We start from the raw sequence: 15,661 nt of genomic DNA, 5'->3' as shown, positions 1-15,661 counted from the left end.
AGTGGGGAAGCTGCAATTCTCGTTATCTTGTGACTGATTGACTCTCGCAGCGGCAAAGGTCTCGTGACTTCCTTCGCTGCGTGCGCCCTCATCTGAGACACGCTTATCGCTACCGTGCGCGATCGCGATTATTTTTTTTGCCAGTGAGCTGGTTGCTAACAGATCGCCTGTCAATCGCGACCTAGCCTCTGCTTTTCATCCTCGAACAGCTTTGCACCGACTTAAAACGAAACACCTGTTTGCCACTGTCGACATGGACACCAACCTTGTGGTTCTGAAGGCACGTGGCCAACGGACGCACAGAGTCAAAACGGAACTACTTTTAGCCGCAACCGCTGCGAATGAAACCGGGGTCACCATCAACACAATAATGGTGACTAAGCAGTTATGAAGGCACATGGCTAATGCGGTGTGTTTCGTGGTGGTGAACTCAAGAATAAAGGCTTTAAAGGCACAAATAGGCACAAAGCGTTTTGGTGTTGCTGTCATTCATGTAGGACTTTCGTTGATGACTATGGCGATGCAGACTCCACAGCTTCGTTTCGGTTGGACACTAGCGACGTTTTTGCTCTTTTGTGCTGCACAATTGCAGTGTTCTGCACTTGCCGAGCTCCGAGAGTTTTCTGAATGAACCTATGTGCTGCCAAATGTGTCCAAATTAATGAGAGTTTGATTGCATTAAATAATGCATACGCTTGCGGGGACTAGAGGACGAGTCTGAATTATCCGATTTTCCAAATTACCGAGGGTCGAACTAACGAAGTTTTACTAAAATGGCATTTGATAACTGGTTTAGACTGCTTGTAATGCAACTCGCTGAAATTGGGAATATTGCATTGTAAACGGTACTGTGCTATAACCAAAACAGTTTTGCAAGCCTGCAGCCAGGGCATAACCTGTGTACCAAGCCACTGTGCATATCTGATGATTGAAGCATGCTACCAGGATGTTTGCATACTTTTAAATTTGCAGTCTTTGAAAGGTTGACGTTCGAGAAACATTGTTTCGGTCTTCGCATGAAACAGATAAATTAACACAACAGAAAATGCAAAAGCGGGAAATATTTACTTTCTGCACCCAAATTAAAAGCTGAAGAATGACAACGTGCATGCATTCGGTGTGGAGTTCAGTGCAGAGTGCCCGCGGCCTGCAAGTGACTAGAGCACAGCACAGCCTCCGAGATCAGTTAGTCTGCATGGCTCGATCTTGGAGATGTGAGCAGAGGACTCTCCGTTGCCTAGGCAACGCCCACACATTCGCAGCTTCTGTCATGCTTCCGCAGAGCATCTTGTACCATGTGACTTACGTAGTGCATACAGTATACTGCCACTGCGGTAAGCATGTGTGCTGTTTCTTTCTTTGTTTCTTGCTTGTTTGTTGGGTGTGTTCTCCTCTACCATGGCCCCCTCTTCACTCTTCCATACGGTGACGGTGCACCTAATTGAGAAGTGCGCCCGCTCTCCAGCGTGTCTGCACCGGCAGAAGCTGTACAGCTAACTGTTATTCTGCCTTGTATGGCTGCCATTAAAAGTGGTAGTATGTGTACACACCGAGTTCGTGGGAGGGTAAACGGGAGCAAAAGATGTACATTCTTATATTCGGTCCTCCACTATAAGTCGTTACATTGCAAGTGGTCAGAGCTGTGCAACACAAGTGGCAGGTGCAATGTACTGATTCTCCTGCTTTCTCGTTCTTTTGTCTTGCTATCCTCCTTGTGGTTTACTTTCTGGTCTCAAAAGCATACCTCTGCTGACTCTGGTCCCTCTACATTTTAGTTTTGCGGACCTGACGTGCGGCTTGTGGAAAGTGGCCGGGAGCTGTTCAGGCTTGGCTTCAGGCTTGTCTCCACTGTACACACGAAGGTATGATTTCCTGTGAATTACTTGCTTGTCTCTGTATTGACTCTGCTATCTGCTGTAAACATGGTGAAATCTGTAGGGCAGCCTCACGGTTTTTGCAGTGTTGTGTGGTAACTATGCAATAATATGGACTATGCAGTGCAATGAAGTAGAGATTACACCTTCTTATAATTGCTGCTCGACAGGAATGAGCATTCATCTACCCTGAAATGAGGTTTAGCAAGTGGGCTTAGCTGATATTCTGGTTCAAATAATGACGAGTACAGCAAAAGCTCGTTAATTCATTACTCGTTAATTCGAAATTTCGGATAATTCGAAGTAGTCGCCGCGGTCCGTCCAACATTGTATTGAAAGCAATATGTAACACATCCCGCTTATTCACACTGAAATCCGCACCGCCACCGATAATTTGAACTCCGCATCATCGTGGATGGGGAGGGTGCTAGTGCGCGGGACCACGCTGGCGTCGCCGCGCGGGTCATGCAGCTTTGCTTTTTCGATCAGCGGCAAAGATGATAACACTGTCGCCGCGCGCCGTGTTCTTTGTGTACGAGCGTGCGAGGGTTAGCCGGCGAACGCGGCTCAATCTCGCGTGCGCGAGAGGGGAAGGAAGGGTGGAGCGCACCCTCTCTTGTCGCGCACGAGGCAGGAGGGTGAGGCGAGGGAGGGACGGGGGGGACGATCTTCGGTGGCTGCTGCTTAATTTTCTATCACAATCGATGCTTCGCTTTTCGCACGAGATTGCGACATTTTTTTTCTCCGCCCCAGTCAGCGCGACGAACGCGCGGATGGAGCAAGAGCCATCTCGACGTCGGGCGCGTCGGACCGCGCTGGCCGCGTCCGGTTATGTTGGCTGCGCCAGTGCTTCGAAGTATAGCTGTTGTTCACGCCAACGTGACGTAGCGTGTGCGCGCGTGCTCACGCCACGTCAGACTATATACGCGCCTTAACCGAGCGAGTTTTTTCTCTGACTTTCATTAGTTCGAATTTTGTCTAATTCGAATTTTCATAGCATCCCCGCGGAATTCGAATTAATGAGCATTTACTGTACATGGAAGTTTGGCACTTCACATGTAGGACCAATCCAAGCAACCACGGATGTCCATCGGATGTCCGATGGGTTGGATTGGAAAAACTTTAATAACGTGGCTGACTTCGCTTAATTCATACCGCCTGTGTGAAGACATCGCCACGTGGCTGGAAACCGTATCATTCGTTGCCGACTCCCAAATTCATCAAAATGAATTGTTTTCTCATCAGATTTGCTTTCTTCGATTGCCCGATAACTCAGAAAATTCTACGGCCCCTTCTTGTGTAAGAAAAATCGATCAGCGACTGTACTTATTTGCATAAAAGGTCGAATTTCAATACAATACAATTTTGATATAACAAAGCAAATTGCCGATTTTACCTACTTCATTATATTGAGGTTTAGCTGTACAACTAAATGAGGTGTCATGTGATTATCGTGCTTATTTACTTTTTTTTATACTGTCAAACCTTGCGAGGATTCATTATAAGCACATGCTTTAGAATAAACAAGCAAGGATAAACTTGTGGCGGAAACCACAAAAAGACAGCACAATGCATAGTGAAAGTGTAAGCATCAAGGCTTACCTAGGTATCAGAACGGGCTAGACAAAGGACGACAAAAAGGGTCGGATGAAGACAAACACGGTCTTCGTCCCAGCCTCTCTTTGCTGTCCATTGTGTTGTTTTGCACTGATTAAACAAGATTACTTTACACATACATAATAACAACAGTCTACACAGAATAATGTAAGATATCATTCAAACACAATTACCGTATTTACTTGCATAATGACTGCACTTCTCTGTAAAAACATTGACGCAAATTCAGGGGTGCGATTATTACGCGGGTTATATTTTCCACGAAAAGAATTTTTTTTTTTCATTCCACATTTGCTGTGGAATGACAGCAGGTCACCAAACAGGCGGCTACCGCTGTAACAGTGCGGGACACCAAAACAAAAATGGCGGCCGGCGGAGCAAGCCGAATGCGCCGAATGCAATTTTTTTTTGTTCTTGTGAGTACATTACGTGCATTGAAACAGTTTTTTCCATACCAGTAATGAATAACATTGTTAATATCAGCAAGTTTGTGGCAATAACATAGCCATGTCCACTTTGAGGGGACAGAAACAGAGATGAGCACGCTTAGCTGCCAGTGACATAGAAACATGGCGGGCATGCTGCGAAAACTGCGGCATTTGTCTTCAATGCTATCCTAATACGGCATGTTTCCGCTTAGGGTAAGTGGATATCTTAGCTGTGTTACAAGCGTTGGAATATGAATAGGGTACACTGCTAACGTATCAGCGTAAACGTGGCTGCTATCGTTGCCGCTCCCGATTTATTGCGTGCCCATGAGTGCAGATGAGAGGAATCGAAAGGGATCTTTTTTGTTGTTGTTGACCACAACAATTATAAAGCCTGTTTGGTTGTAGCTTCTTTTTTTTTCATGAAAGTGCGGAAAGTTATGAAAGGAATACAATGAGGCATCTGCTTAAGAATGTTTGGTGCGTGCAGACCACTTGGTATGTCTTGAACAGTCGTTCACATAGCATTCGACAGATGGTAAGTGCGATCATCATTAGCTATACTTGGCACACGACATATCGCTGCAGCAAGTTCGGGGTGCGATCATCACACGGGAGAGAAAAAAAATCAGATTTTGATGACAAAATTCAGGGGTGCAATCATTACGTGAGTGCCATCATTATGGAAGTAAATACGGTATGTACAACATGTCATAGATAGAACCCATTTTCAAAGATATGAAAAACATAAAATGTGATGCACCTACAAACTCATTGAAGTGGAAAGTGTTAACACAGAAAGCAATGCCACTTCTGCTAGCTTGAGGGATTTATGTATTGGTAACAATAATTAAAATTTATTATGCATAAAAGGAGCATTTTCTCACTCAGATGCCTAGTAAGAAAAAAAATTAAGTGTATGAAACTTGAAATTGTAAGCTTTTAGGGCTTTGGCTACAAGAACGATATATCAAGACGGCCATTATACATATCCATAATTAGATGTGGAAATTTCAGCCACAAATGAATTTTTATAGCAGTATAGCCAGTACTTGCACTTAGCGACCACAGAATAGTGAAGTATTTTTACTTAAATAAGTTTTTACATAGATACATTCAATTTAATCCTATAAGGATCTTAAATACCCTCTGTGCTAGTGAGTGGCCACAGCATTTTTCTGCTGAGCCAGAGGTTGGGCTTCACGTCATGCTACAATCATCGGCATTCACTTCTGGTGTTGCGTCTGTGCAGCGGAAAACATCGCAAGGCACACAAACGTTTGCACAAATAGGATGACAACACATATTAATGCATGTGTGTGGCATACATGCACCAGTGCACCATTGTGCATCTTCGATTTTTCTGGCCACTGACTGCCACCTGCCGGCACGACATCCGAAGTCCTCAAATATGGCATTCATTTGCAGTGACGCTTTCTTTCGTGTGAACGGCTTTCCCCTAACTTTAAGGCTTGCTGGCACCCATGAACGAAACATGTTCTAATACTCCAGTGGCTCAAATAGAGATAGATGTAGCTGTCATACCTCAATAGCTGAGCAGACGACTTTGGGCAGGCTGGGAAGAGTGCAAACGAACCAACACTGCACCGGAGCTTCGCCGCCATCAAAACATTGGAACGATGGCTACAACTTGGATTCGATTGGATCTCTGCAGGACACTTTCGTTGAACAGCATGCGTTGCTGCCAAGGCTTTCTGACGCATCAACGCAAATATAAATAGTTTTGTTGAAACCTTTTTGTTATATATAAAATTAGGCAGTGAAATAACTACTCGTTTTGGGAATAAGCTGTGTCCGAAAAGCAAATGCCCATGACGTGTTTCCAGCTCCCGAAATCGCTTCTGCTGAATTCAAATAGCAAAATTATAGCAAAAGCATAACCTTAGAGATTGTCTACCGTGACATGGCGTCTATGATGTACTTTTTCTTCCGTAATTGTTTAGTGCAGCCAGTGAAAGCATAGCCTTTGAGATCTGTTATGCTTCATGCTACAATGGGTTTGCCCAAATATTGAAATATGCATAACTGTCGTCTTAAGTTGCAAGGAAATCACTCGTTTTGCCTTTCTAACTATATTTTTTCCATATTAGGACATTGATCCATGTCTTATGTCCCAGCCATGTCTATTTATGTACGGCCAGGGGACATTCAAAACGGGCTGTCCCCCAGACATCCTGATTGGATGTCAGGAGTGGGATATGGACATTTCATGTACGTCCTACGTAGGTCCGTGATGGATATTGAGATGGATCGACATTCGGACTAGTGGCGGACGTCCCACGGATATCCGTGGTTGCTTGGGGATAACCAGTGATCGATAAGGTAACAATAAAAATCTCTAAGAGAAGAAAAGTGCAGCTGCATGTGGCAAAGGATCAGATGGTGTGATGAGATCAATAACTTTGTAGGCACATGATGGGGTCTGCTGACAAAGGGCTGGGTTAACTGGAAATTCTTCTGCAGTCGACTTAAATAAGTTGATAGTGATGATGATGATCTCCGAGTCCTCAGCTATGGCCACTTTTGAATGCTGGCTCTGTACTTCCACATTGTGTTGGTGTTTCCCAGCCGCAACTGCTTTTCTTGTATTTCCTTCTTGCATCCAGGACCAGCACCTGCACAATTTCTTTGTGCACTGTCAAAAGCTTTTGGAGACAAAAGTTTTGGGCCCTGATACTGAGACTAGTACACTTCTGAAGGTAAGATTTTGCCTGGTCTTCAACTTCGGCTGCTTACACGCATTGTGACCTCGTGTGGCATGTTCTGATCAGCGAATATTTAAGCTTTGAGGTCACCATACTCAAAGATTACATACGAGTCAAATAATTGTGCGCGTTTTCACAGTATTCTCATGGAAACTACATATGTATCTTCTGTAGAGTCTGTATTACTTCCGTAATACGGAAACCTTTCAGTATACTGTATACGGAAACCTTTCAGCAGGAAGTGTGCGCCTTTTTAAAATAGATAGAGCCCACTTGGCATGTCACAGAGACAACACGCTGAGACTTCTAAAAGGTTTTCGATGTAATGTTTCCATTGTGCTCCAAAATTTGTCAGAGGAACAAAAATTCTTCATTCCTGTGTTCTGTAGTTTCAAGGTAAGCGAGTCTCCGCAGATGAGTCAAAGGCATCTTTGGTAACGGAGGTAGGAACGAGGGCATGGGGTAACAGTCGCCAGGCATAATAGACTTGCGCTTGAGCCATTTGTTCCACATGGCAGGCACCAGCTATTTTAGGCATTTCAAGCACGAGAAATTTAAATACTTCTTGGCTATGAATACATGTGGCATCAAATTTGCCGCTTGTCAACGGACATAAGCATACTGCAGATAGCTTGAGAAATGCGATTGTTAATAAAAGGAAGAAGGAAACCGCACTACTAACAGGCTCATTGATATAGTCACTGTATCATTGTTGTAGTGTATCCAAAAAAGTAATGTACCATTTGAGGAATAGTAATGATCAGACTTTCCTTTACAAGTGCACACTTTTTACCTTTTACCATTAAAGTTATTTGGTATTGCCAGTCTATTGGTACTGTCTCTTGAGTTGGTAATGCAACATTTAGTATGTTGTATGATGTTGTATTTGATGTTTCGGTATGAGTATTGATGTTTTCTAGCATGGCTTTTTTATGGTCCTGAATGTAGTGTGATGAAGCATGTACTGTCCAGAAATATGGCACTGTATGAAGATTACAGCATGCCAGCTTACAAGTCCTTGCACCTTGGTATTATATTCAGTGTGTTGCACTTGCTCTTGTGATGTATACATCTGTCTGCTTTACTATGAATATGAATAGTTGCATTGAACGTTGTTTTTTTTGTTTACTCTTGTGCTCTTGAACCTGAATTTGTGAACCGTGTAATGTAACCCATAGGTGTATTTTTTTTCCAAGTTATATCCTATTACATGGTTTATAGTTGTCACCCACAAGCAGTGGAAGTATGTATGCCCAGTTACTTTTGCTAAAATATGTAAAGTAACTTTATCTCTAGGTCATTATCATGGTTCCGATAACTTGAACGAAAAACATCATTTTGTTTGCTCCTAAAAAATTATGGAAAGGAGTTATGGAAAAGTGGCGAGATGTCAGTAAAGTTGTGAATATTCAACTTTTCATTAGATGTCCTGAAGAGAAGTCTGTGAAGCAAATCTCATTGAATCTGAATCCTAATGATAGCATGGTGTGTGTGTATATATATATACATATATATATATATAGCTTTTCGGTCATACTTTTCAATCAACTGAGGCCTGTTTAATGAAAAAAACTATTATATTGCTTATATTGCTGTTTGCTCAACCAGTCACCAGATTAAATTTAGAAAGCTCACTAAAATTGCAATAAATAAGCAACTCTGCAAGCTTTATCTTTATTTATTTTTTTTAACTCCCATTATTACATACCTGTTGTGTATATGCAAGTTGTAATATTGGCATTAGCTTTTTTGGGGGGGAATATGCAATGCAGTGATATGCATAGCCAGCATGCGGAGGCGGCATTTGCATATTTGCACATTAAGTAGCATTGCATTATGATATGTTCATCAGTAATGATTGAAATGCGATGACTGTAATGCGTGGCCTTTGGTGTGTGCAGGCATGTATTGAAAACTATGCCAGAAAGTCACGGCTAAGTACATAGGCTCTGTAAATATCAGCTTAAGCTATCCTTAAATAAAAATGTGGGTCGGTACACTGTCGCAAAGCACGAAATATATGGGAAGGTCATGCACTCAGAATATTGCGTTTCATTTGTTGCCAACTGTACTGTGCTTTTGTGACCTGGGTCACAGCCAAATGCTGTTGAATGGCCACTTGTTAACGGGCTTCCGGGCAGAAGTATTGTGCGTTCCTGCATGGCTACTAACCTGCAACCTGCCTTCACTTGGTATGGCCACTGAATAACCCAGAGTGGTGGCTTCTTGGCACGCAGCATGACTAAGTGACGTGGTGAAGCATGTATGGCACCTTGCGTACACTCTGCGCCTCATTGGATGTTACAAGTTTATTGTGGCTGGATCTTGGAGCTCTTTAATGTGTAGCTAGACAGTATTGTTCACTCTGCCTGTCTTAGATGGGCTAGTTGCTTTTGTTTTAGCACTCTCAGAATCATTAGATAGCTAGAGATTCAGAAATGAATCTATGCTGGTTCATTTGCACTAAAGAGCAAAAGTTTATGGAACACAGTAAGCGTAAAAAACTTGACCCTTTCAGTGTCACTGACGTACTGGTAAATTTCCGAGTTTCTGTCCCACCATGTTCCTTTTAACATTCCTTTTGTCAGATGAAAATGTGAGGATCATACCAAGAGAGCATTTGGCATTATCTGTGTGATTCTCTTTTTCTTTTTCATTTCTGCGCAACCGATAATGAACCGTTGTGTTTGTTTCATAATATTCGAGAAAGAAACCCAATGCTAGAAGCACGTCACCTCTGAAAAAAAGAAACTGACGCTGAAAGGGTTAACTTGCGGCTTAGTTAGGTTAGGCTACAAGTGCAGGCTGCATAGCTTAAAGTTGCAATATTTGGAGGTGCAGATTGCACCTCTCCATTCCAGAATGCATGAGCTTCCTGGGATGTGATTTTCTTTATTATTTCATTGCAGAAATGTTCCAAAAACTTTTGTGGTTGATGGTACATCTTGTAGGCTGTGTTGCTTCTTGGTAGGGATACATTTAGTGCAGACCATCACACATCTTTTCAAAGATGTGCGAATTCTTTATGTTGTGCACAGAATTCAAAGATTTACCGTTAATGTCCTTCAAGACTTTCTAAGTTTCTTGGTGGTATGAGGTACATGAATAGATGTTCACAGACTGAATTGCAACTGAAGTCTTTTTATGTACAAATGGCCTAGCCTTAATGTTGTTGTCAGTGATTACAGTTTAGGCTAGAAACCTGCATGTTCTTCAATAGGCATTCGGCTCCAGTAACTGCGTTTATAAAGTTGTTAATATTTTGAGATTTACCCATGAATGAGGAGCACACTTTGCATAGTAATTTCAGCTAATGAACTATGAGTTCTTGCACAGTCCTGATTTCTGTTTCAAGGCCTTTATTTTGCAAGTTGCAGTAGCAAGCTGAGAAATGGCTACTATTTCAACATTGATCACTTGATTGCTCTTTAGAGGTGCTTGGCTGAGAATCTAAGGTTTAAGTTACATGACAAATTCTGCGTAGAGTAAGTAATACAGCCACCTACTTCCGTTGTTATTCTATAACCACTTTCTATACTATGTGGTAGTTGACTTACTTGCTCTCTTCTCACTGTGATCCATAACAAAAGCAGCTATGTAATGCATTTTGTGATAAGCATTTGATGTCACTTGAAACATGAGAGGCTAGATCAGCAGCTGCAGCTTGATTCTGGAGAAGGAATACACGCTGCATAAGGAATCTACATGTTAACGTGTGGCTAGTAATAAACGAGAAGAAAGGGGGTTAACCGAGGGGCCCGATTTTTATTAGTCATATCATAAGAACCCAACAGACACTGACACCAAGGACAACATAGGGGAAATTACTTGTGCTTAATAAATGAAATAAAGAAAAGATCAATTAATGGAAATTAAAGTGGATGAAAAAACAACTTGCAGCAGGTGGGAACCGAACCCATAACCTTCGCATTTTGCGTGCGATGCTCTACCAATTGAGCTACCGCGGCGCCGTTTCCCCACCCACTTTCTTGGGTATTTACGTGTCCTAGTAGAACCCTGGGAGTGTTAGCCAGCGCCACCACTCACCTTGGCAGCGGACGTGGAACATCCTTCTTGCCGCAGGCATCACGAGAATGTGATCTTTTTGGGTGAAGGCAACTGGTCAATAAACCCACACATGCTACCTGAAGGCATCAATGTTGCCGGACTCGAGACCCTCGTTATGTAATAAACGAGAAGAAAGGCGGTTAACCGAGGGGCCCGATTTTGATTAGCCATATCATAAGAAGCCAACAGACACTGACACAAAGGACAACGTAGGGGGAAATTACTTGTGCTTAATAAATGAAACAAGAAACGATAAATTAATAGAAATTAAAGTGGATGAAAAAACAACTTGCCGCAAGTGGGAACTGAACCCACAACCTTCGCATTTCGCGGCTAGTAAGTTACACAACTCCACTTGCCACATAAATGATAATGAGTAATAAACACACTTGTGACAACACTTCAGTCAGAAATTTTTATCTGACCTAAGATTGACACAGCTCTTTTCCTGCAGTTACAAAACAAGTGCTACATAATCTTGGTAATTAGCAAGCCACATCATTGATAAATGCGGTGCAATTTCTGTGCGCTTCAACGTGATGGACACAACCTCTAACTCTAACTTACTGATGAATATCACTCGTTCAGGGTTTAACATGGCTAATATATTTCCAGATAATTTTTCTTTCCCTGCTTTGACACATTCATTATGTAATTAACTCCTTTAATTAATCCGTCCTAATTTTCGGGTGGTTTTGGTGCATCCAGTGTCTTTGTCACTGCGACAGCCCTCCTTGGTAATTTGCTGTCTAAACAAAGTCAGCAGCAGTACTAAAGTGTATTAACATATAGAAAGCTCCGCTGGGACAGGTTAACATAAGTCATAATAAAGCAAACATATAGGATTCCTGGCATGATTTTGTGGCCCTTCTCTTAAAAAAGTCAATATGAAACATAGTGTGGCTTTTTGTGCACAGTACCGTGTGGCATCTCTTGGTCTGCACTAAGTGCTAGCTAGATGTGCTATTTATCTATTTTATTGTACTTCATGTTGAACGTGATATTTCCTGACTGAAAAGCCTTCTAACCTTGTGGCACCTTTGACTTGTCATTTCGAAGCACTTTTGAAACAGCTTCGAAAGTCATGCAAGGCAGCAGCTCTGGTTTGTTATTTAAATAAGCAGGCTTTGGCAGCCCACTGAAGCACGGCCATAATTATTAAGAACTAGTTAGTCCTGCAGTGCACCCTGAATGCCTCATTGCACAGTCTGGAGTACTACGATATGACTGGTTGATAGTGCCATAAACACCAAAGTGCTTTAAACACAGCTAAGACGAAAACATTTTTAGTTGCCCTTGTGAAGTTTGAGTCTCAGAGGAATGCTTTTTCTAAAGTGCTGAAGCAACCATTCTGCCAGATGTACATCTTGCTTGTGCATTTAATTTGCTCTGTCATTGGTACAAATTCAGATATCTACATTTGTTGCACATATACAATGCCCAGGCTTTGAGCTGTGCTTGAAGTTTGTTCCAAGTCACAGAGAAAGAAGGGAATGGGAGTGTTTCACTGCTGACTTTTCCAGTAGCAGATATTTGAAACTCTGCAAGCATTGTTCGCTGTAGTGTGAAGTGCTTTTCTAAAGGTTGCATCAGGCCATGGAAGAAGTCTGCTCTAAAAATTGTTCCTGTGATCTATCAGTTGCGTCACTTTCTAAACACCATGTATAGCTTCAATTACTCCTGCAGGAAATAAAACGACTACATTATTCTAGTACACATTGTGTTCAAGCAATTATTGTAGCAGACAAGAGATGTTGTGCTACTAAGGTATTACATAAAAAAAATTTTGCTGCAAAGCATGAGTATGTTCATGGCATTACGCCGTGCAGCAAAGGTTGCTTGCATTGCGTTGCTTGCAGAGTTTTGAATATACTTTCTTCATTGGCGAGATGTCAAAGGTGTACAAACATGTTTACACTTAATGCTTCATAGTCGCTTCCATGTTTGCGTGGCAAGCCACACTGAGCGGGATTACTCATGGGCATTACTACCATATTTTTGTGCACATAACCCTTATTCTAAAGATAAAAATGTCTAAGTAAAGTGGTGGATTGTATGCAATTTTTTCTTTGAGGTGTAGCTTCATGGCAATGCAAACCTTGCTTTTAAGTGCACCTTCACAGCAACGCGTGCATGATCGCTCTGAAGCCACATTTGAAGGCAAACTTTGCTTTGCCACGCAGTCACTCCTCTCTGAGTGGACAGCAGAAGCAATGGCAGCATTGAGTCGCACACTTCTGAGGCTTTACTTTGTGCCGATAATTGTGAGGAGTTACTCTTGGAAATATATTATTCTTATTGCGTGTGGTTATTTACATTGGTTACGAGGTTCTATTTAGAGAGCTGTAATTAGGGTGTGCATATTTTAGGAAGAGGCGGGTATATATGTGCAAAAATATGGTATTTGCTCCAGACATTGGAGCTCACAGCTCAGTCGGATTGTAAGTGCATGTGGTGCAAGTATAACTCGAGATGGCAGGTTGTGCATGTGGCCATGCAGGAACAGGCACTCCCTTCAATGGGCACTGAAGCTGAGCGGGAAATCTCAAAGGTTGTCAAGGTTGGTATGCCCCCCCTGTACATGTCTGTGGTCTAGGCCTGCAGTTCCACATAGAAAGTCGCACCCTCCCGGTCAGAAAGCACAGCAGCAAATTTTTACCCTGAGCAGCTGCATCTGTCCCACTCGGCATTGAACCTGTCCTCTCTCTGACCAAACCTCTCGTTCATCCCCTGCATCTTCTTTACTAAAGTGCATTTTTAAATGCCAGCTCTTCACTTCTTGCGCATATAACCGGAGAATTTAATAAATTTAATTTTTTAGCTCTTCACTGGCTCTGATGTCCATCTAGCTCTGAAAGTTGTGCAGGCCTTCCTAAATTTTGTGCTTGTACAGACTTTCCTGCAGGCAATCTGGTTGACCGATGCCATTGTATAGAGAAGTAGTGCTATCATCACAAGATAGCACTTGTGACACTTACATAAGACAGCAGGAGTTTCATGAAGGAGTAATATTCTGTGACATTGCTTTATGACCAGGAACATAAATGTAAAATTGATTTGAAGTAATGGGATTAATGTTGGTCCATGTGTTGTTCAATGCATGAACACATCCTAAACTAAAAACATGCACACTAAAAATGTGTTCCTTGGCATTGCGACACCTGTCACATTTTACCTAAATTAATTGAGTAATGCACCACTACTGAGCTTTAGTGCTGGAACTAAAAGGACAAAAAGAAACTTGAAGCAAATCACTGACATCAAGCATTGCAATGAAAAATGATAGGTGTAAATGTTAGAAAGAGAGCTCTTATATAAACCGGAGGTGCCATGTGGATGAATGCGATTCTACTTGAAATTAAGATGAAAAAGTGCAGTTTAAAAGGTTATATAGTATGTAGAACAGTTCATATGGTGGTATTTTAGATTAACACAATGGTTGCTAAGGGAAGGAAATAAGTAAAGGTAGACCGAAGATTAGGTGGCGAGATAAGATTGGGAAATTTGCCAGCATAGGATGGGTTCGGCTGATGTGGGACAAGGGTTATTTAATGTCCCTGGTAGAAAGGTCTTTGTCCTTCATTAGACCTGGAATCGGTTGGTAGCAATGATTTTGAGCACTAGTGTTTTGATGCTAGCTATGTGCCAGCTGCAGAAATTGCACACCTCCCCCCCTCCCCCTCGCCATCCCGCCCTCAAAAAAGCCATAACCTGAAAAAGCGTAACTTTTTCAGCTGAATTCCTTTCTAGTGGAACTGCTGTATATTTGTGAAGCAAAACTACATGACCTTGCATGAATTGTCAGAAAGCAAAGGCTTGTGGGTTGAGGTTGTAATGTTGCTTTCTAGATCAACATACAAATAAAATCAGCATGGCAGTCTAACATTGTTTTTTTTTTTTTATTTAAGAACTATCCTTCATTTACAGAGTGTTCTGTGCATGGGTTCTGAGCTTTTATTTTCTGGCTAGCCTCCTCTTTGGGACTTTTGTAGACTGCCACTATTTGCGACCTACTGCCAGTCAGGGTCTCAGAACTGTTCAATCTTACTTCTGTGACGTGTCCAGTGTTGACGCTGTACAAGAAATTTCATTACAGTATGACTAATTTTGGTTTTGGAGATAACATTTTCGCACTTCCGAGTGGCAAAATGGTCCTGTAATAGCTCCAAATGAAATGCAAGATGTGTTTGTTTACTGCAGTTCGTGTTTGGTTGTAAAATGACCCCCCAATGGAGCGAGGTAATTGTCTCCGGCTTTCAATTAAAGTCAGCATCCCTCTTCTTCAGGAAGTTTTATATAGCGTGACTCCGGTTGGCACAAGGATGTTTAACAAAGGCACCAGCAGAGCTTGCAGGATGCTTTGGGGTGGTGAAACCTTAATCCTGGGCAGCAATACTATGACCCAATTTTAAGTTTGTCCAACATGTTCACGTAACAGTGCTTGTTTATAGCAGCTAAATGTTTGCCTTAGCGTGATCATAAAGCTTGTCATGCTCTTCTTTTGAGATTTGCAATTGAAACCAGCATTGTTATCAAGCAGTTGTAGTGCAGCGTAGGGGACACTGGCCACCTGCTGCGGCTGTGCCTAGGCATGAGCATTCCACACGAATGGATTCTAAGAACTGTGAAGTTATGGACTGATCCGATTGACAACTTTGTGCCTTAGTTCATGGGGTATTATAAGTTCTATGACTTCAGTTCCTGCATAAGGGGGTGTGCACTCTTTTTCTTCAGCTATCTTCACGTACCTTAAGGCAACTTATTCTAATATATAAAAAAAAGAAAATAGTGAAGAGGGAGTTTTATGTTTCTCGTTATTCGCGTGATCACACTGGGTGCTCTAGCACACTGTTTGCTTAAGTGCACAGAAGATAAATGTATAGCATGCAAAGGACTTCCACGTGATTAGTGTTTAGGCTTCAGGTTAGGCTGAAGCTCATTCAGCCAG

General features: G+C 42.1%; 1 protein-coding gene and 1 non-coding gene across 5 annotated transcripts in view; one reads left to right on the top strand and one right to left on the bottom strand.

Moving 5' to 3' along the window:
- The window catches only part of Ziz (dedicator of cytokinesis protein Ziz), a 196,935-nt gene that overhangs the window by 107,857 nt on the left and 73,417 nt on the right, over positions 1 to 15,661 (top strand). For all 4 annotated transcript variants that reach the window (XM_075682221.1, XM_075682222.1, XM_075682219.1 and 1 more), the window contains exons 20-22: positions 1,776 to 1,862; positions 6,547 to 6,639; positions 13,214 to 13,273. In XM_075682221.1, coding sequence (XP_075538336.1) covers positions 1,776 to 1,862; positions 6,547 to 6,639; positions 13,214 to 13,273 — 240 coding nt within the window. The remainder of the gene's footprint in view (positions 1 to 1,775; positions 1,863 to 6,546; positions 6,640 to 13,213; positions 13,274 to 15,661) is intronic.
- On the bottom strand, positions 10,541 to 10,613 carry TRNAL-CAA (transfer RNA leucine (anticodon CAA)). Its single transcript has one exon. It is a non-coding gene; the product is annotated as a tRNA-Leu (tRNA).

The sequence above is a fragment of the Dermacentor variabilis genome, chromosome 2 (assembly GCF_050947875.1).
Source record: "Dermacentor variabilis isolate Ectoservices chromosome 2, ASM5094787v1, whole genome shotgun sequence".
Classification (NCBI taxonomy): Eukaryota; Metazoa; Arthropoda; class Arachnida; order Ixodida; family Ixodidae; genus Dermacentor; species Dermacentor variabilis.
Note: the sequence above shows the minus strand (reverse complement) of the source record. Positions and strands in the feature narration are given on the sequence as shown.